Here is a 22,238-nt window from a genome sequence, read left to right as displayed (position 1 = left end):
ATCTAAGAAAAGAGAAAAAAAATAAATTTAGCTGAATTAATAATGCCAATTATTATTAATTTATAATTGGTTTTTAAATAAGAATAAGAATAGCAACAACAACAACAGATCAGGAGTATCTCAGAAACAGTCACAACAAACCTAAAATGGGTTAAGTAAATCCCCATGCAGTTATTTGGGATAGATTAGGTTACACTGTCCAGATGGAGATATTCAATCAAGGGTACTTCTAGACTACCGGTACTCAATGACTTTCATTTCCACTCTCACAAGCTGAGGAACCAGTTTCTTTAACTGGATTTGTCCATGGTACTGAAATGCTGACCCTCTAAAATGTTGACTTTGTACTACTCTGGAAAGAACAACTGATTACAAGATCTTTGCAAAAAAAAAAAAAAAAAAAAAAAAAAAAGAGTCTCTTTAAAGTCTTTTGTATAGATTCTATTTTTGTAAACAAATGTTACAATTTGCATTAGATTAAATTAGGCTATAGAAATACGCTATTGCCCTAGGGCTCGTAGGGTAATTTAGCCAGAATGAAAAATTCTGACTTACCATTTCACTCTGGCAAAGTATATACTAGCGTGAATGATGATTACATGTTCATTATATTTTTGATCCTTTACTTTTTCTTCTACTTTTCCAATGCTTTCTGTCTTCTCCTTACCTATACTGTGTAAACCAAAATTTTAGGACCCAGTTCTACTTTTATCATATCTTCTGGCCAGTTAAGGAAAGGTAGACCTTTAAATAATTTTGTTCTTCTAATATCTATCTGCATATAGTTTCTGGACAATAATAAAATAACACCAAATGTTGAAAGGTTTTTTAAAATCACTCAGGATTGGTAAGGCTGCCAAAATGCTCTTTATCTTACTTAATTCAATCAGTGTTGAGGGCATTTAAAATTAATTCAATAAACTAGTCTGTGCATTTAATTAGGCCAAGCTTTAACATTAAGTGAGAAATGCACAGATTAAGGTCACTGTTTCTAAAACCAGCTTCCAGGTTTTTTAAATTGTTCAAAATTTCTTAAGAAAGTTAAGCTATTTAACAGAATAAGAAAAATAAATAAATGCATACTCACAGGGTAGGTCCTCTAGGTTTGTGAGCACAGTGGACTCACTGCTAATCTTGTTAACAATCTAACACATCTTTTGTAATCTAGCAAAAAATATTTAAAGGTAAATTATGTATACAATTACTACAAATACGGGGAAATCATGTCAATTATGATCACTAATTCACAATGATAGTTGTAATTTAATAGGCATCTAATATATCAAGTGCTTAACATGATTTTCTCATTAATTCTCCTAATAACACAATCAGGTATTATTATCTTCACTTTACAGATAAGAAAACAGCCTCAAAATGTTAGGAATCTCATAGCTAGAAAGCAGTTTGATCCCAAGACCTGCAGTTTCTCCACTGTGCTGTGCTGCCAGTTCATCATTTTGCCTTGATTCCAACATGATTAATTTTCCCTAGTCATTAAACACAAATTGTTTTTGAAAAAATTATAAAAATTCTGACTCAACATCCTGAGTAAAATTAAATAATCCTCAACATGAACAATCTTATTGAAAAGAAACAAGAAATGCTTAAAATTGATTTTCTTTAAAAGGCAAGTTTAGGTTTAGAAAAGAATTTAAAAACTGCCACTGGTTTACCACACAAATCATGATTTGGACAGTTTAAATGATAGCATTTAAGTATCGTGTTTGGAATACTTCAGTAACTTAACTGACCAAAAGAATTCATTAGAGCAACCTTTAAAACACTTGCAGCCATTATTCAGAAAAATCTATCACTCATTGCATAAATGATGTGATATAAAAATATTTACTTTAAAATAACTTATGAGGAAATGTTGACTTACACTTCACAGTCATCTTTTTTTATTTATATGAGAAAGCAACTTATTTATGCCAAGGAATTTCAAAACTGATAAAAGTTTTTTTTTTTTGTTTGTTTTTTTTTTTTTTTTGGTGGGATCTTTAATTGGAGGGAAGGGTAATAATTATAGCTTTACAGTTGTTCTTACAAATCTACAATGAAATGGTAAAACCAGAATCTAGCAAGATGTTTGTCCTCCTTTTTTTTTTTTTTTTTTCATTTTAAGATGTATTTTATTTTATTTTATTTTATTATTTTTTTTTTTATTAATTAGTTTCAGGTGCACAAGACAAAGCAAAACTTAGACATTTATCATTTATATCCCTCACACTGTGTGAACCCCCCTCCCCCCATCCACTATCCCTCTGTACGTTCCCAAAACCTCTCACCTTCCCCTTATCCCCACCCCCCTGCCCATCTAGCAACCCTCAGTTTTTCCTCCATGTTTCCAAAACTGTTTCTGATTAGTTCATTCACTTATTCTTTTCTTTAGATTCCACATATAAGTGAGATCATATGGTATTTGTCTTTCTCTTTCTGACTTATTTCACTTAACATAATGTTCTCTAGGTCCATCCATGTTGTTGCAAATGGTAAGATTTCTTTCTTCTTTATGGCTGCGTAATACTCCATTGTATAAAGTTTTAAATCCTGACAAACATTTTCGTCCTTAAGGAAATCAGGCTATTTTCAGATTTGGATATAATCCCAATTAAAATGTGATTTTGTTCCATATAGTGTCAACAAGACACCTTAATTTAAATACTGTCAATGTTATAAATAGCATCTCATACAATGTTTAGTCTATTACTTCCTACCCATTGAAAGTTGAAGTTTAAAATTACATGCATTTATTCTTGGATAAAGATTTTTAAAATTGCCCAAGCTACTTACAAGTTGGCATTGAACAATCTCTGGTATTGTAAGAGTTGGTGGAAATGTTTGCTATATTCAGCTGAAAATGTGACCGGCCCTATTGGACAGGAAAAGAATGATTATGATAAACATAGGCATGTTTACCAAACAAATTTGCTAGCACTTTATGGATGGAAATAATATAATTTTACATCCTCAATGCCCTTACAAGAACTTGCTGGAGAGCTTTTCTCCTCACCCAGACTCTGTGGGAGGTTGTGAGCTGTAACCTGTGAAAAATAATCTAAATGTACCCAACATTCTCAACATCTCACATAACGGAAACTTAAGTTTCAGGAGAACTCTTTAGAATAATTAAGAGGGAAGAGCTCTAGACTATATATATATACATATATATATATCCATATATATGTATGTATATATATATATACATACATATATATGTATACATATACATATACATATATACATATATATATATATATATATATGGAGAGCAAACCAAGTGGATATGAAGAATGAAAAATAAATATCCTTGGTTTCTACTTTCTGTTCTCCAGATTTTTATTTAATAGGAATTAATGTTTATATGCAGAGACATTTCTAATTATAGTAATTTCTGTCTTGTTAGTGTCAAGGACTATTGTAAAGTGAAGAGAGCCATGACATTTCCCTTATCTATCCCCACAAATCCAAGGTAGTCCCCACCTAAACGCATCCCTACATCTAGAGTCTGCTCTTTTAGAAGTGGTAGAAGTGGAAGAGCCCACATTCATGCCACTAACTGACTGCCTAGAAGCACTCGATATTGGGAAGTTCCTTACACTTCCACATGCTTCAGGTGGGTTGATTGGTTTGAAGTTAATTAACAAACATGGCCCTTGGCTTTTGTTAAGTGAGAAAACCATATCTCTCCCAGTTTATAGGCTTGAGATATAAAACAATGAAAGGTAGCTGGGATGACTAGGAAATCAGAGGTGACAGCAATAACAAAGGTGGGGAGTGCGTGGTTCAAAATAATTTAATAATTTGTTAGAACTTGGGGCATAGGATGATTTCTAATGATTCACAAAGTTGACATGAAGAACAAAACAGTGTCATAAGAGAGTTTTTCATTTGTACTGATGATGTGGCATATGAAAATGTGACTCTCCCCTATTAAAAAACTCATTGTTCCCATTGGCTGGGGAGCACAGCCTAAGTTCCTTAGCATACCATTTGGGATTTTTCACAATATGATTCCAACCTACCTTTCCACCATACTCTTGCCCAGTGGTCACACACTCCCTTCCCTAAACTTACCCCACAGTGAATCCCTATCATCTACCTGTCCTGCCCCCAAACCACACCATGTGTTCAAAGGATTCCTTTGGACCAGAATGCCTCTCTCTTCCAGAAAAATCCTATTCATTCCCAAGAGCTCAACTTAAATATCATGTCCACCGCAGGACTTTCCTGGTAGTTTCCCAAAACTATTCACTTCCTGTGTATCCCTAAATCTTTGTTTACACTTCTATTACTTATCGAGATCTGGTTTACATTATAGTTAATACAAGTTTATCGCATTTATCCACCTCCCTAACTGGACTGTGAGCTTCTTATGGATATTTATCTTCTTATCCCCTGTGCATTTTGCATATAATAACTTGCATACAGTATGCAAACAATATGCATATAATATACAAACAATAATTTGCATACAATCTTTTTATTTAATTAAATCACTGATAAATGTTATGCTTACCTGTGAAATGCTTTATGAATTTGTCTTTTAAGTTCAAATCTCTTGGGAATATTTCTGAAAAGAAAGAAAGCTTTCAAATTTCTTGAATACGTTTCCACCATTAGAAATATCCTTACAGAGTAATGTCATAGGAATGGTGGCAGTGAGGTGGGCTTCTTGAGTTCTCCTCTGGAACTTACAATAAATTGAACATTTATAACCCATTAAAAGATTCTCCGCTCATCCCACAGAACAGCTAAGAGACTCCCACGAAGATTACTTAAAGGTGGGCAAACAGGGCGAGCAGGAGAAGAGGGAAGGGAGTCGTGTGGAGACTGCTGCCCGCATCCACGACTGCGGTGCCCCAGGATGAAGACCAGAGATTGCAGCAGCCAGGCTCTGGACTTTCCCTGTGTCCCACAGCTGATCTCTCCTGCAGAGAGAGCAGCATATACAGCATTTGAAGCAGTGACCTCAACTGAGATCTCAAACTGGGCACTAGGTCAAAAAAAGTAAACTCCATACCTGGACCCCTCCCCCCACTCTCCCACAACAATCCTACCCCGACCCTTCCAGAATCTCAAGCTGGTTCCTGAACTGAGGAGTAGTGTCAGATTACAGAGGAGTTGTAGAGCTCAGGATCTGGAAAAAGCAGGTTTGCAGCTGTGACCTAGGGGAAAACCTGGCTGGGCCAGGAGACAGAAGGCACCTGTCTTCCCAGACCCCACCTTTTCTGGGCTGCTCAGGGCAGGGCAATTATAGTTAAGGAGATACATGCAGGGGTCAGCAGCAGGTGGCAGAGGCAGCTCTGGGCTTTCAGCAGCTCAGCAAATGCACTTTCCACACACCCCCGATGGAAGAAGTGCCCTAAGGCCCAGGAGACTGGCACACAGGGAATAAACCCACCTCCCAGTGGCTGGCTGTGGTGCTCTAAGCACGCGTTTGTGCAGGCGAGAGCAGAAACTGCACTGACTTTGTAAAAACTACCAACCACACCCCATAGCCCCACTCATCTAAAACTGCATTGCCAGGGTCACTCTGGACACCAGGTGGCCAGTTCTGCCTCCACAAGACGCAGAGGAGTCTTTGTATAGCAGAGGACAACCTGGAGATAGTTTGGTGGGCTTAAGACAAGACTGGTGCTGCTTTTTTTATTTTATCTTATTTTAGTAGTATTATCATTTTCAGCATATATATATATATATATATATATATATATATATATATAATTTTAGCATATATATACCTATATATACACATACACATTTTCCCGTTTCTCTTCTTTTCTTTTTTCTTTTCATTGCCCTACTTTTCCTCTCTCTTTCCATTTTTCTGCATTGAGTTTCTTTTTGGGGGAGGTTGCTATTTTTTGTTTGTTTCTTTAGTTTTGTTTCTTTTTTTGTATTTTTGTTTCTTTTTTTTTTGTATTTTTGATACTTTTGTCTGTGTTGAGTGTTGCTTATCAGTTGTTTTTACATGTGACTATATTTGTTTTTTTTTCTTTATTATTGTTGTTGTTGTACTTGTTGATTTGTTTTCTTCTGAAATCACCCTACACCAGGGCCCAGCCCACGAGGTACAAGATTCAACACACCCAGAGGCCAACTCCAGACCAAACCAGAATATTGCAAGGTTTGACCTACAAGTGACACTACCAGAGGGAATTCTCTACAGGCACAGGAGCCCATAGGGCCTAGCCTCATCTGAGGGGTCAACCCTCACACAGCAGCTTATCCACTGTGGGCATAGTCAATTCTCACAACTGGTCACCCTAGGAGTCAATCCTACCAACTGACAAGCCAAAAACAATTAAAGCTCAACTTTAACAGGAGAATACACACAACACAAAGGTCGCCTCTGGAGCACACACACAGGAGAATAGGGAAGCAGTGCAATTTAAATATAAAGGACACACACTATGTAAGATCACTCAGCAAAGACTGAGAACCCTAGGGGATTTAACTAATCCATCAAAACAAACACAGAGAGTCAGTCAGAATGAGGAAACAAAGAAATATGTCACAAATAAAAGAACAGAAGAAACCTCCAGAATTGGAACTAAATGAATTAGTGGTAACCAACCTTTCAGAGACAGACTTTAGAACACTGAAGATAAGAATGTTTAAAGAGTTTAGTGATGACATAAAGAAGGATAGAGAAATCATAAAGAACAACCAATTAGAACTAAAGAATACAATAACTGAAATAAAGAACACACTTGAAGGAATTATCAGCAGGTAAGATGAGGCAGAGGATCGAATCAGCGATTTAGAAGACAAATTACCAGAGATCACCCAAGCAGAACAACAAAAAGAGAAAATAATAAAAAACAATGACGATGGTTTAAGAGACCTCTGGGATAACATCAAGCATAACAACACATGCATCATAGGAATACCAGAAGGTGAAGAGAGGGAGCAAGAGATCAAGAACACATTTGAAGTAATAATGACCAAAAATTTCCCTAACTTGGTGAAGGAAATTGACATACAAGCCCAGGAAGAGCAGAGAGTTCCAAGCAAGATGAACCCAAAGAGGCCCATACCAAGACACATTGTAGTTAAAATGGCAAAGGTTAAAGACAACAAGAGAATCCTAAGAGCAGCAAGAGAAAGACAGTGGGTTACATACAAGGGAACTCCTGTAAGACTGTAAGATGACTTTTCTACAGAAACTTTGCATGCCAGAAGGGAGTGGCAGGAGGTATTCAAAGTGATGAAAAACAAAGGCCTACAAACTAGATTGCTTTATCCAGCAAGGCTATCATTTAAAATTGAAAGAGAGATAAAGAGCTTCCCAGAAAAGAATAAGCTAAAGGAATTCATTACCACCAAGCCAGCATTGTAGGAAATGTTAAAAGGGCTTCTGTAAGCAGAAGAAAGGTTAAAACAGTCTAACTAATGAAGACCAGAAATACAAATAACAAAACGGCAATAACTATGTACCTATCAATAATCACTTAAGTGTAAATGGGTTAAATGCTCCAATCAAAAGATATTGGGTGGCTGCATGGATAAGAAAACAAGACTCTTGTATATGCTGTATACAAGAGACTCACCTCAGATCAAAAGACACGCACAGGCTGAAAGTGAAAGGTTGGCGTAAGATATTTCATGCAAATGAAAATGAGGGGAAAAAAACTGGAGTAGCAATACTTATATCTGACAAAATAGACTTTAAAAAATGAAGAATACATTAAAAGACAAAAAAATTTTATATTAAAAATTTTTATATTTTTAATATAAAAAATATATTAAAAGGACACTACATAATAATAAAGGGATCGATCCAACAAGAGGACATAACCCTAGTAAACATCTATGCACACAACATAAGAGCACCTAAATATATAAAACAGATATTGACTGACATAAAGACAGAGATCAACAGTAACACTATCATAGTAGGGGACTCCAACACACCACTGACAACAAAGGACAGGTCCTCCAGACAGAAAATCAATATGGAAATAGAGACCTTAAATGACATATTGGACCAGTTAGATTTAATTGATATGTTTAGAGCATTTCACCCCAAAGCTGCAGAATAAACATTATTCTCAAGCACACATGGAACATTTTCCAAGATAGATCACATGTTAGGCCACAAACCAAGTCTTGATAAATTTAAGAAAATTGAAATCATATCAAGTGTCTTCTCTGACCACAGTGCTATGAAATTAGAAATCAATAACAAGAAAAAAACTGGAAGACACACAAATACATGGAGGCTGAATAACATATTACACAATAATGAATAGGTGAAAAATGAGATCAAGGAAGCAATCAAAAGATATCTTGAGACAAACGAAAATGAAAACACGATGACCCAAAATCTACAGGATGCAGCAAAAGCAGTCCTAAGAGGGAAATTCACAGCATTGCAGACCTACCTAAAAAATCAGGAAAAATCTCAAATCAACAGTTTATCCTTACACTCAAGGGATCTGGAAAAAGAACAGCAAAATAAGCCCAAAAGGAGTACAAGGAAGGAGATAATAAAGATCAGAAAGGAAATAAATGAAATAGAGACCAAAAAAAAAAAAAAAAAATACAAAAGATCAATGAAACCAAGAGCTGTTTTTTTGAGAAGATAAATGAAATCAACAAACCTTTAGCCAGACTCATCCAAAAACAGAGAGGACCCAAATTAATAAAATCAGAAATGAAAGAGGAGAAGTGACAACAGACACCACAGAAATACAAAAAAAATTAAGAAATTACTATGAGCAACTATATACCAACAAATTAGACAGTCTGGAAGAAATGGATAATTTTCTACAAGCATATAACCTCCCAAGGCTAACTCAAGAAGAAACAGAAAACCTGAATAGACTGATTACTACCAGTGAAATTGAATCAGTAATCAACAAGCTCCCAACAAACAAAACCCCTGGAACAGATGGCTCTATAGGTGAATTTTACCAAACATTCAAAAAAGAATTATTACCGATTCTCCTCAAACTATTCCAAAAAATCCAGAAGGAGGAAAGCCTTCTAAACACTTTTTAAGAGGCCACGATCACCCTGATACCAAAATCAGATGAAGACATTACAAAAAAAAGAAAACTACAGGCTGATATCCCTAATGAACATAGATGCAAAAATCCTCAACAAAATATTAGCAAACAGAATTTAGCAATACATTAAAAATATCATACACTACGATCAAGTGGGATTCATTCCTGGTATGCAATCTTGGTTCAATATCTGCAAACCAATTAATGTAATACACCACATTAACAAAATGAAAAATAAAAATCATATGATCATATCAATAGATGCAGAAAAACCATTTGACAAAATCCATTTATGATAAAAACTCTTAAGAAAGTAAGAATAGAGGGACCACATCTCAACATTATAAAGGTCATATATGATAAACCCACAGCTAACATCATACTCAATGGGGAAAAGCTAAAACCATTCCCCTGAAGATAAAGAACAAGGCAAGGTTGCCCACTTTCTCCACTTTGATTCAACATAGTTCTGGAATTTCTAGCCACAGCAATCAGATAAGAAAAAGAAATAACAGGCATCCAAATTGGTAAGGAGGAAGTAAAATTGTCATTATATGCAGATGACATGATGCTATGTATAGAGAACCCTAAAGACTCCACCAAGAAACTATTAGAGCTGATAAATGAATTTAGTACAGTAGCAGGATACAAAATTAATATTCAGAAATCATTTGATTTGTATATACCAATAATAAACTATCAAAAAGAGAAATTAAGAAAACAGTCCCATTTACAATTGCTTCAAAAACTATAAAATACTTAGGAATAAATATAACCAAAGAAGTAAAAGACCTGTACTCAGAAAATTATAAGACACTGAAAAGAGAAATTAAAGAAGGTACAAATAGATGGAAACACATACCATGCTCATGGATAGAAAGAATTAATATAGTTAAAATGTCCATACTGCCTAAGGCAATATACAGATTCAACGCAATTCCTATTAAACTACCAAGGAAATTTTTCACAGAAATAGAACATATAATACTAAAATTTATATGGAACCTTAAAAGACCCCAGATAGCCATGGCAATCTTGAGAACTAAGAACAAAGTGGGAGGTATCACAATACCTGACATCAAATTATACTACAAGGCTATAGTGATCAAAACAGCATGATACTGGCATAAAAACAGACACATAGATCAATAGAACAGAATAAAGCCCAGAAATAAATCCATACCTAGATGGTCATTTAATCTATGACAATAGAAGCAAGAATTTACATTGGGGTAAAGACAATCTATTCAATAAATGGTGCTGGGAAACCTGGACAGACATTCACAAAAAAAAAAAAAAATGAAGCTGAACTACCTCTTTACACCATATATAAGTATAATTTCAAACTGGATTAAAGATTTAAATGTAAGATCTGAAACCATAGAACTCCTAGAAGAAAATATAGGAAAAAAGTTTACAGACAGTACCCAGAGTAAGATTTTTACTGATTTATCCCCTTGGGCAAAGGAAGTAAAAGAAAAAATAAACATATAGGATTAAGTCAAACTAAAAAGTTTTTTCACAGTAAAGGAAACCATCAATAAAACAAAAAGCATCCTACTGAATGGGAGAAAATATTTGTCAAAGATATATCTGATAAGGGGTTACTATCCAAAATTTATAAAAAAACTCATTCAACTCAACACCAAAAAAAACCATACAACCCAATTAAAAACTGGGCAGAGGACATGAAGAGACATTTTTCTAAAGAGGCCATACAAATGGCAAACAGACATTAAAAAATGCTCAACCTCACTAATCATTAGAGAAACGCAAATAAAAACCATAATGAGATACCACCTCACCCCAGTCAGAATGGCTATCATCAATAAATCAACAAATAACAAGTGCTGGTGAGGATGTGAAGAAAAGGGATCCCTTGTGCACTGGTGGTTGGATTGCAGATTGGTGCAGCCACTATGGAAAACAGTATGGAGGTATCTCAAAAAACTGTAAATGGAACTACCTTATGATCCGACAATTCCACTCCTAGGTATCTGTCCAGAGAAATCCAAAACAGTAATTCAAAAAAAATCTATGCACCCATATGTTTATTGCAGCATTATTGACAATAGCCAAGACATGGAAACAACCAAAATGTCCATCAGTAGATGACTGGGTTAAGAAACTGTGGTACATTTATACAATGGAGTATTACTCGGCCATAAAGAAGAATGAAATATTACCATTTGCAATGATATAGATGGACCTAGAGAACATTATGCTAAGTGAAATAAGTCAGATGAAGAAAGACAAATACCATATGATCTCACTTATATGTGGAATCTAAAGAATAAAAGAAATGAACAAACTAATTAGAAACAGTCTCAGAGACATAGAGGAAAAACTGAGGGTTGCTAGATGGGAGGGGGGTTGGGGATGAGGGAGAAGGTGATGGGATTAAAAAGTACAATCAGGAACCACAAGATTGCCACGGGGATACGAAAGACAGTTTGGGGAATGTAATCAATAATGCTGTAAAGATTTTGTAGGGTATCTGATGGACACTTGTCTTATTAGGGAGACCACTTCATGGATGGTGTAGTTGCCTGATCACTGCACTGTACACCTGAAGCTGAAGCTGAACAATAATGAATGTCAACTATAATTATATATATATATATATATATATATATATATATATATATATATATATATATATGTATGTATATAGTCACAGGAAGTAGAGTATGTCATAAGGAATAGAGACAGTGGAAATGTAACAGCTGTGTGCAATGTCAGACAGGTAGTAGATTGGGGGAGGGAGGCTATCACTTTGTGCGGGGTATAAATGTCTAACTATTACATTGTTTTGTACAACTGAAACTAATAATAAAAAATATATATCCTTACAAATAGACTATAATAACAAGCACTAAACACATGAACTCATGGCTGTGTATGCAGCTGATTTCAAATCTGTCTCTTCAGCCTCGACCATCTCTCCAGACCTTCTGGAGAGCAAACTGTGGCTCTACTGCTCTGTTAGGGAACCTTAACCTAGCAAGAGTGCATAGCCAGAACTGAACGTTTGATTTTCCCTCTAACTCCAGACTTCTTTCTCCCCATGTTCCCCAGTCTCATAAATGGTATCATTCTTTACCCCTTGTTCAGGCCAAATATCAAGAAGATGTGCTTGACTTCCTCTTTCCCTCTGTACTACATCCAATCCATTACTTAATTTTGTATAACCCACCTCCAAAAATTACCTGAGACCCACACACTTTTGTTTCCTCTCATTAACACAAAACTAGTCCAAGCTGTCACACTTTTGTGGTTGTACTTGGGCAGCACCCTTCTAATTGGTCTCCTTCCTATAATCCATTCTCCCCTCAGCAGAAAGAGCAAACGAATTGAAATGTACTTCAGGTCATGACACTCTCCCACTTAAATGCTTTGTGCTTAAAACAAAAGAAAATAAATCAAACTACATCTCAGACTTTGTATTCATTATAAATACACCATCCAGAAAGTGTAATTTATTAAACAATTTGGTAGCATACGCAACTCTTTTAGAGGAAAAGAAAACTAAAACTTTAATAAAGCCTTACCTTAATGTTTTTCAGCTGTCATACATTTAAACTCATAAAGTCCTTATTACAGATTGACCCCTGTGCATGTCAGACATTATATAAAGATGATGGGGAAATGAATGTTTGTCACCTCCCTATAAGTGAGTCGGAATCACCACATTAATTTCTGACCTCACTGAGACAAGACAGTAGAAAAATGAAAACATGGGAATTCTAACACTCCTTTATATCCTGGAAGTTAATGAGGGGCATAAAAGCCCTTCCCTGCTCTTGGAAGCCCTGCGTGAGTCCAGGGCAACATTGTGAGGGGTTGACAAGAGTGTGCCTGAATCGGAGCTCCCCTAGCATTGACAGTGAATGCCTCTGCTTTACAATCAAAACTAAGAAGTGAAGATGAAAGGATTTCTTTAGGTAAATATTTTGGTGTTCCCATCAAGTATATTCCAGCCTGAACAGAGTTCTTTCCCCCATACCTCTCTAAAACCAAGCATGGCATCAATACTCCACGTTTTAACTGTCAAAGAAGCTCTGCTGGCCCTTTCTGAAAGCACAGCAGCTAAGCGCAATAGAAGTATTATGGCTAAAGGGTGTTCAAAGACTATACATAATTCTACTTCCAAAATAGTTTTACTCTGTAGACAGCACACTGATAACACTCAGATTCATAAGGCATACATTTTTTAAATAAATTACCCCTCTTCTACACTCCCGTAACACATTTTGTAACTTCTGGGAAGGCAATTATCATATTCTGATTAGCATGATAGTGTAAATTGTGCACCACACAGTTGTGAGCTTTATGAGGAAATGGACAATGTCTTGTTCATCTGTTATCACCTGCAGTGTGTACAACAGTACTTTGCAAAGAGGGCACCTATCAAATGTTCAAGAAATGGAAAGCTGAGAGCATGACCCCTCAAGTAGGTTGTTACCTTTGAAATGGAAATGATCAGTACCTCACTGGGGCTCAATATAGGTTTCCAAGAAAACCATATGTTTAATACACTTATATTTTCATTTCAAGGTATAAACATCATAAAGCAGATTGATTTAACTGAAACAGAGAAGTGATATTTAAGTTGACACATGAAGTGATAAGCAAGAGATGTAGAGGTAAGAAGAGATGGTAAGAGCACCCTAGACCAAGAAAAAAAAGGAGAGAAATCTCTGAAGAGGAAAAGACTACAGTGTGGTCATTACAGCAGGTCCTCAAATAACATTGTTTCATTGTAACGTTGATAAGATGCCTAGGAACTTAACTCTTGTTTGTATAAATTAGCCCATAGTATAATAAATTGGTTTCATTATGTCATTGTGCTTCCTCATGTGGTCCTGACTGACATTTTGTTTCTAGGGAACTGTGAGTAAAACTTCTTCCCTTATGATGGTTATTTCTGTGTCTACGTGTCTTGCCATACCTGATTAAAACAAACCCTGAGTACATTTTAAAACATGAGTGGTGGTAGATACTGAAAGAAATGGTAACCTAATCATATTTGTTTTATTTCATCTGGCAGCAATGCAAAAAAATGGTTACAGGAAAGCTTATACATTTCCTTGTAATCTTCTATAACAATTTTAAACTACCTTTCTCTACATATTTCCTCCCTAGATAAAGCAAAGGAATTATTTGCATGCAAGAGTTTTCCAGTATATTTATTTTCCTTAATGTCAGCTTTTTTCAACTAAATTTCAAAATACCTTACCACGAACATTACTGAAATGTGTTAAAAGTTATATGTTAAAAGTTCTACCAAAATAATTTAAAAATATTTATTTAGATATTAACATAGAAAAAGCATTCCTAGAAAAGGTTCTTCCTGAGAATGAAATGTAAATAGGTTTACAAGATTGCATAGATAAAGGTCACAAACAGTAATATAATGGAACCAAAATTTAATTTGTGAACATGGAGAGTAAGTTTACTACTCATTGTCCTCCATATAACCTAACCTATGTGTTTGTTTCTTTTCTTTCTTCTGAAGTATCTTTTCTTTATACTGTGATCTATGAAGAATATTTCAAGGAGTGACTATATTAACACTTCATCAATTAATGCAGTAGTAATGAGTAAATATTTAATGCAGTAATTAATTTATATTCTTTTGACTTAAAATTCAAACTCTAAATCCTGTCTTTTTCAAACAAGACTTCACTTTTAAATCTATTATATAATATAGGAGATAGTCACAGGAAAGAGTTACACACACGGATAATATTCCAAACCCAACATGTAGGCTGTTTTCCTCATCTTAGGAACAGGCGTGTCTTCTGGAAACAGAAAATCTCCTATAAATATAACCACACTGTGAGGCAGTTATAATGACACTCACCTTTACAGATTTGCCATTGCACTGACGCCCACAAGCAAGAATCCAACACCCTTTCCTGCCTTGTACACAGGGAGTCCTGTCAGGTACTTTACATGCGTCCGCTGTTTAATCTTGACAAGAATCTCCATGATGCGCTGTTTCCTGTGACATAGATGAGACGCCTGAAACTCAGAGACGCACCTTGCCCAGGGCCCAAACTCTGTGACCCAAGCAAGTCCAGAACCAGTGCTTTCTGTCTCACAGCATGCTCCCTAACCAATGGCCAGCACTATCGATAATCTTTTTAGAAATCCATAAGCTGAAAATATTGGCCTTTCAGAGTTTACATTATTAGTGTTGTTTTTTTCTTGTTCTCTCACAAGAAACAACCACTTAATAAGTATAAGACACTTTGCTTAAAGTTGGCTCACATAACTTCTCTTATATCCACAGAAAACACATTGTCTGCCCAGAGTGAAGTAGGCGTGTAGCACAATAAGTGAATAGTGTTATGCATCTGTAGAATTTAAGCAAAGTTGAAGGCTCACATATTAAGTTTTTAAAAAAATGTTAACAAAAGTACAAAATATTCACAGTGGACACACTATTCAGGAACAACAGTTAAATTGAATGATGTCATTTTACTAAATTTATCTCAATATTTATTTTTCCATTGACAATAGCATGCTGTTTACTGTAATCATACTCCTTAAGCCACGAGCTGCAGACTGAGTCACCTGCAGTGGTCCCTCCCCATTACTCTGCCCTCCCCAGTTCACCTTTCTTTTTTTCCCTTGTTACTTTGCTCTGGCCTAACCTTTTCTTCCAGGGAGGGAGGGAAAGAAGAAGAAAAAGTTCTGACTAATACTGGTTTATAGAAAGTTTCCTGTACCACAGGTCTTCATTGTTCTTATATAGTGCTTCTCTAACAAGGGACTTAATGGCCATGTTCCTGAAACTGATAAACAAAGGAGGCTTTTTTTTTTTTTTTTTGGCAGATTATATTTCAAAACACACTGGAAACTGTAGCTGTAGAGCTGTGAGTGTATATGGGGATGAGAGACTAGGCAGTGACATACCGAAATAGAAGCATGGCTAAGGTTGTGCAACTGTCTTTATCTCAAAGAAACTTTCCAGAAGATTCTGATGTACCATTGGTGCCCTTCCCTCCCTTCCCAATTAAAATTTTCTGGTGGTCCCCAAATCCTCAAAGAGGATGCACATATATGGTTGCACTCAGAGATTTAGGATATCCAGGGTGTAGGACAATTACATCTGAAACTTGCCTGATGATTGATTCTGAGACATATGGCCACAAGAGCCTTTTAGGGACCATTGCTCTAGAAGGCATTAAGGGTAGAAAATGTTGTATTGTCTAAACTAGGTTATAAATACCAAGAAATTAGCTTGTGACTCAGAACAACATAGATTAAATCACAAAGTGATAGGCCTAATTTGGCTTCAGGGCAAATAAAACATCAAATTCTTTTACTGTTAAAGTTAAATTTAAAAAAAAATAAACACTCAAATTTTCTTTTCAAAATTTCAGTTCCATAGAAAAGAAATTCTTGCTAAACATCAACTTTGTACTGTGACTTTGGTTGGTTATAGGGTATTAAAAACTGAGTAATCCTCAATGCTCAACCTAAAGAGGCTTACATTTCAGACAAATATGATAACATAATATCAAAGGTATATGAATTACAGTATGAGAAGTGCTATAGTTGGAGAAAAACAGGGTGTGAGGTTAAAGGAGAAAGAAATCACTGAATGAGATAATCTAACCAAAAAGGTTAACAATAAATCCAAGTAAATCATATTTTAATGGTATTTTAATAAAATTAAATGTAAATGATTCTATTTTCAAACCAGATGTACTTTAGCTACTATTTCCTGTTAGTTTATGTCAACAGATACAGAATTAGAGTTATAACAAATGCTAAAACTACAGAATGTGCTACTTCCCACTTCTGTGATATTTTCTACATTAGCAGATAAGGAGGGAACTATCTGGACTCTGCACCAGTCACTTGGCCACATTTTTCTGTCCTCCTATACAGCAACAAAGATCTCAGAAATATATTTTCAAATCTTTTAGAGCTCATTTCTAGCAATAAAAGTGAAGACCAAAAGAAAAGAAGTTAACATTTAAGAATAATTTTTTAGGTCCTAGTCAATACTTGATTGAAAAGTAGTCTCCTAGGACTGTCATCCCAGGGAAAGAGAAGCCATCATGTGTGATTCTGTCAACTTCCTGCACAAAATTTCCCTACTTAGCAGTTTAGATGAATGAGCTCCTGGAAAGAAATAACCATTACTACTCAGAGACACAATGAATGGGCAGAAATTCATTCATGTAACTTATCTCTGGCTCCTCATACTAAGTGTTCTCCTGGTGATAGCACTTGCCAAATATACTTAGCAAAATATCATACATAACCTTTCCATCTTGACCTCATCCAACACTAACAGTTTTCAGTAAAACAAATAGCTTTAAGTAACTATGCAAATAAACCACTTAAAAAGTACCCATCTGTAATGCCTTCTTGGTGATATGCAACATAGGGAAAATTACTTTTATTATTCATATGGAAGAAATTTTTACTCACCAGGTAGGACTGACCAAGTTGGCAGATGTAATAGTAACAGACTTGCAATAAAAGGAATTTGGGTTGTACACACAAAATTCCACTATTGTGCAAGTCCCAACAGTATTCAGTATACATGGTTTTGTTGTTGTTGTTGTTGTTGTTTTTTAAGTCTTATCAGAATACTTTTAGGTTATCTATTGGATCTGTTCCTTTAGGTGTTCCCCCCAGCAGGGCCCGTTTCTTCAGGTGAGTACAGGAGTACTGGTAGTTCAGTTTATCAAAGCAGAAGTGATGAGAACTTCCATTAACGTGGGCAGTCCTATGAACAACACAAAGTGACTTCAGCTTTTGTGGTTTGTTGCCTGACCTCTTTTTTCAGGGTATTTCTTCCTAATTTTGATCATCCATTTCACATTTAGTTTGGCAAACTCTGCTGCTTTAAATAATGCCAAGAAGGCCCCACAGAGAAGAGTGATTGTGTTCCAAGGACATTTGCAAAGTAAATTTACATCATATATATATATTTTGACACAGAATAACTACAATGACATCATGAAGGAAGAAGGCCTAGAAGGATACATAGAATTAGAATGGGCAAACATTAGAAAAGCACATTCCAGGAGAAGGCACAATAGCAGAGGCAGAGCAGATGGTGTCTGCAAGGGGCTGGCCCATCCCCTGTGAGTGGCACAGGAGCACTTACAGTGACATCCTGTGAGCACATGGGCAGGCCACAGGAAGACTTGAATGTCCTGAATTCAAGAGAAGTTAGAACTTTCTTTGAAAATCAAGACAAGGCACTGAAGACCTTCTTGGAGGAACAAGCCAGCACTATTTACTAAGAATATTCCTTTGAAATTGTTCAGAATAACCTCTCCAAAATCATCTTCACATTCTCACTTAAGCCCCAAGCCAGTAAGGCGTTATATTAAAAAAAAAAAAAAAATCTGACTTTAGAAATTCTGCAGAGTAATGTAAATGTTTATTAAAATCTCCTGTATCTCCCCATATTTCACACTAATTCCTTTTCTGTCCCAAATTCTCTACTCTCACTACTGCCCATTTCTCAGACATCTGATCTTGTCTTTATTTCAGTGGGCAGGTACTCCTGTGCTCCTTTTCTTTTGACAGAGTTTTAAGTAGGATTCTTTGCTCCATTCTGCTCGTGTGATGGTCAGAGACAAAGGGAGGAGAGAAGAAGTATAGGTTATGAAAACACAAACTTCCTAATTCTTATCCTAATAAAATAGATGGGCAGGGGGCACTCATGGAGTGACAGAGACAATCTAGAAAGTCATTGGAACCCTGTCATGAAGACTTGAACTAAGGTGATATGAAGAACAGTAAAAAGAAAGGATCAGATTCTAGAGATAGTCAAGGCAGGATTTGTTAACTAAACTGAGCTCCTCCAGAGCAAGAGTCAATAATATTAGTTAATGTCATACTCCCAAACTCCTCTAAGAGACCTCAGATGTGTGCTGAATGGCTAAATGAATGGATGGATAAATATGGACAACAGGCAGGCTATGGAGATGAGGAGAGACATGATGGTGAATCCTGAGTGTTCCTGGGTACCTAACACTCACATCCTCTCTTTACCTGTCCTCTTGCCCCTGCACCCACAGTCTTAATGGCATCCTCACTGGTCACCCTCTCACCTCAGGCTTTTGCATTTACCACTCCCTCTATCTGGAATGATCCCCACACACACACTATCTTGAGCTTCACATCTGTATTTAAGGAGGTTGCCTAACCTAGAGAAAACAGAGAGTGCATAATTGCACATGCAGCAAATATTTCACAGTTCAGAGCATGTATATTTGGTCTGGGTGGTGGTGCTTATTATGTCACAGAATGAAAGGGGCAGAATTCCAGCGGCATCTGGCAGGGATGAGAGTTATTGGCCTCCAGAACCTGGGAGATGTTTCTGAATGAGCTATGGCCCCTACCACTACCAACACCCCCTGTATATGACCCATGAGAACATCCAGATAGGCTTCTATTCTCACGCCCTTGTTGGTCCATGATCCACACCCAGACTGAGATATAGATGTACTGAGCCACCCTTTCTCCTCATAGTAACAAAGTACAGTAATCAAAAGATGAGACCATCACAAACAGCGATAGAAAGCAATGGACTTTGAAGAGGACCCACAGATGAGTTTCTGTCCAGCTATATAGTTTTTAGCACTTCAGACTGTGACCACTTTTAACTTTTAACAAAATGTTCTGTTTTTTCCTTGTAACTCACTTCAGTAAATCTTCACTGTCTTTTAACCAAAAAGAAAAGATCTGTTAAATTTAAATGAAACAGGTCTGAACTAATGTGTTCCCATAAATGTTTCTGTAGTTTGAGACTTCCCCCACTTTTACATTCTAAAGTGACATTTCATTCTCTGAGATAAATATTTGGGTTACCAATAATTTCAAGTTCTGCACAGGTCTTAGACAAGGGAGCTCAGCAACCCAGCGCAGCTACCCAGGCCCTCCTTATTACCTCTCTCAGCTTAGCTCCTGTCACTGCCCTCCTCTTTAGACTTACCTGTGTGCCAGCCTCCCCCTCCTTCCACACCCAGGAGATACACTGAGAGAGCAAAGACACCTGGATGCCTCTGGGTGGCCTCAGCCCTCTGCATGATTACTGCCATGTAATGGGCACTCAATAAAAGTTTGTGGAGCGAATGACTATTCATGAAGGGCTATTCATAACTATTTACGAAAGAAAAGTTATACTAAGTCATCCCTCTTTGCTTTCTTAAAAGTGATGAGGCAAAAGAACTTTGAGGCGGCAGCGAGGTGGGGCCTGCTGGGCTTCCCCAGGCAGCCCGGGCTGTGTCCTCTCAGCAAGCCTCTTGGCACTGACTCGGGGCCTCTGCTCCCAACCTAGGCCGGCAGCTCCAACTTGCCCTCCATTTTCAGACTCTAAACAAAGACAGGTTTGAGTAGCTTCTCTCTGCTTTCTTCACTGCCTTCTTTTCTGCTCTGCGTACCCTGCACTCTTCTCAATCCCCTCTGACCTCCTTGTGCCCTGGGCTGTTCTATCTCAGGGTGTCTCATGGTGCTCTATATTGGCTGTTTTATCTCCCTCTTATTTCTTCCCCACCCCTCCTTGGGCATCTAAGTAGTCAAGAACCTGAGTGTCCAGAGCTCCACCTTGCTCTCTCTATTGACCGTTTTATCTCCCTCTTATTTCTTCCCACTCCTTCTTGGGCATCTAAGTAGTCAGGAACCTAAGCTGAATTGGGAGCCTCAGTCAGCGTTTGGGGCCTGCTCAACTGACCCGGAAAAGGTTGGGGTTAACACAGGCCAGGGCAGCCTGCTGAAATTAGCGCGGTCCTCCCCCTTTCCCTGTGGCCAGCTTGAACGGGGAATCAAAGGAGCATCCGGAGCACGTGAGCGCATGTAACAACAGAAATCTTACCCACAAGGAGCCTCTCATAGGTACATCACCCGTCCACTGTGCGTCGCTGGCTAGGCTTGAAACCCAAGTCTTTCAGTTGCTTTACCAGCCTGCTTAAAAGGCCCTCTCACACCTGGGAAGGGTGTGAGATAGCTACAGAGGTGGTCTGTTCTCTACTGTGCTTAGTACAGGCTTCCCAAATCTAGTGCCTTTCCCGGACCTAGCAGGAATTCCTTACGACCCAGGCTCAGAGCAAAGGACCGGTTAGGACGCAGGAGGACTTACCTGCGATCCGCGAGACGCTAGAAGCCCTGCCGGCGCCGGCCACTGGGAGGAACAGCCACGGCTTCGGCTCCTCGTCCGCGACGCGTGCTCCTCTGCGACCCCGGGGGCTCCCCTGGGAACCGTGCAAAGCCAGCGCGAGCAGGAGGAGCGCGGGCAGCCGGGCGCCTAGCTTAGCTGGCCGCATGTCTGCGCCGAGAGGACCCAGTAGGAGGCTCAAGGCGGCCTGGTCCTGAGACAGGTAGTGAAGCGTCCGCGGCCCAGGAGAGGGGCAGCGGGTGGCAGCTAGAGCCTGCTGTGGCAGCCCGAGTCCTCCTAGCTCGCCCGCCGTCACCAGCGTACCTGTGGCATCGGGCTGGAGCAGCACTGGGACTTATCCTGGGCAGGGACTCGTGGCGGGGCGGAGACTGGAGGCCGCGGTGCTGTCCCGGGACAAGGGTGAGTTCCAGGGCGCAGGACCCTCAGAAGTCGCGCTGCCTCCCGGACAGACATGAGTCTCGGGCTCAGTCTGGTCTTCCCCACTCCCTACGGAACGCCTCCCCGGCCCCGGACACTAGGCTCCTGGCTTTCGCTTGCGTCCCTAGGTGGCCCAGGAGGGGATTCCCGGCTTCTCACGGCCGTTCTCCCAGGACTCTATCTCCCGCCCCGCCCCAGTCTATGGGAGTCTATAAAACTGGCAACTTCTAGGTCTGGACCGAAGAATGCAGAGCTGGGACTTGGCCTGCAGTGGACCGAGACCTCGATTCCCACCACAGAGAGGTGCGGAGTTCATCTCCCCTGCACTGAGCCCTGCTCCTCTCAGAAGCACTGACCAGCCGGTCCCTCCCACTACCCCAGCCGGGTACGGAAGCCCAACTTGCTGGGCGGGCGGCTCCGCCTTCTCCCCAGGGGTCAGAGTGGAGCTGAGGACCGCGAGTGCCGCTGCACAGCTGAGCTCCAGGCGGCCTCCCTGCTAGGGTTTCTCCCCAGAGTCACCTGTTCCAGTGCACCTGGTAGTGAAGTCACCAAGGTTTACAAATATGACTAAGACCACCGCTAGATCTTTCTTTCTTAAGATTGAGGACGGGAAAGGGGCCATACATTAAACCTGACAAAGTCAGGAG

At 38.4% G+C, this 22,238-nt stretch overlaps 1 protein-coding gene across 1 annotated transcript; it reads right to left on the bottom strand.

The window, feature by feature from the left end:
* Positions 1-433: 433 nt before the first annotated feature.
* On the bottom strand, positions 434-21,937 carry ALKAL1 (ALK and LTK ligand 1). The gene is given in 5 exon segments (XM_019712558.2): positions 434-1,164; positions 2,794-2,825; positions 2,827-2,872; positions 4,520-4,573; positions 21,139-21,937. Coding segments are annotated over 5 exon segments (381 nt in total). The 5' UTR covers positions 21,323-21,937; the 3' UTR covers positions 434-1,099.
* Between the last annotated feature and the right edge of the window lie 301 nt (positions 21,938-22,238).

Source organism: Rhinolophus sinicus, linkage group LG14 (genome assembly GCF_036562045.2).
Source record: "Rhinolophus sinicus isolate RSC01 linkage group LG14, ASM3656204v1, whole genome shotgun sequence".
NCBI lineage: Eukaryota > Metazoa > Chordata > Mammalia > Chiroptera > Rhinolophidae > Rhinolophus > Rhinolophus sinicus.
Note: the sequence above shows the minus strand (reverse complement) of the source record. Positions and strands in the feature narration are given on the sequence as shown.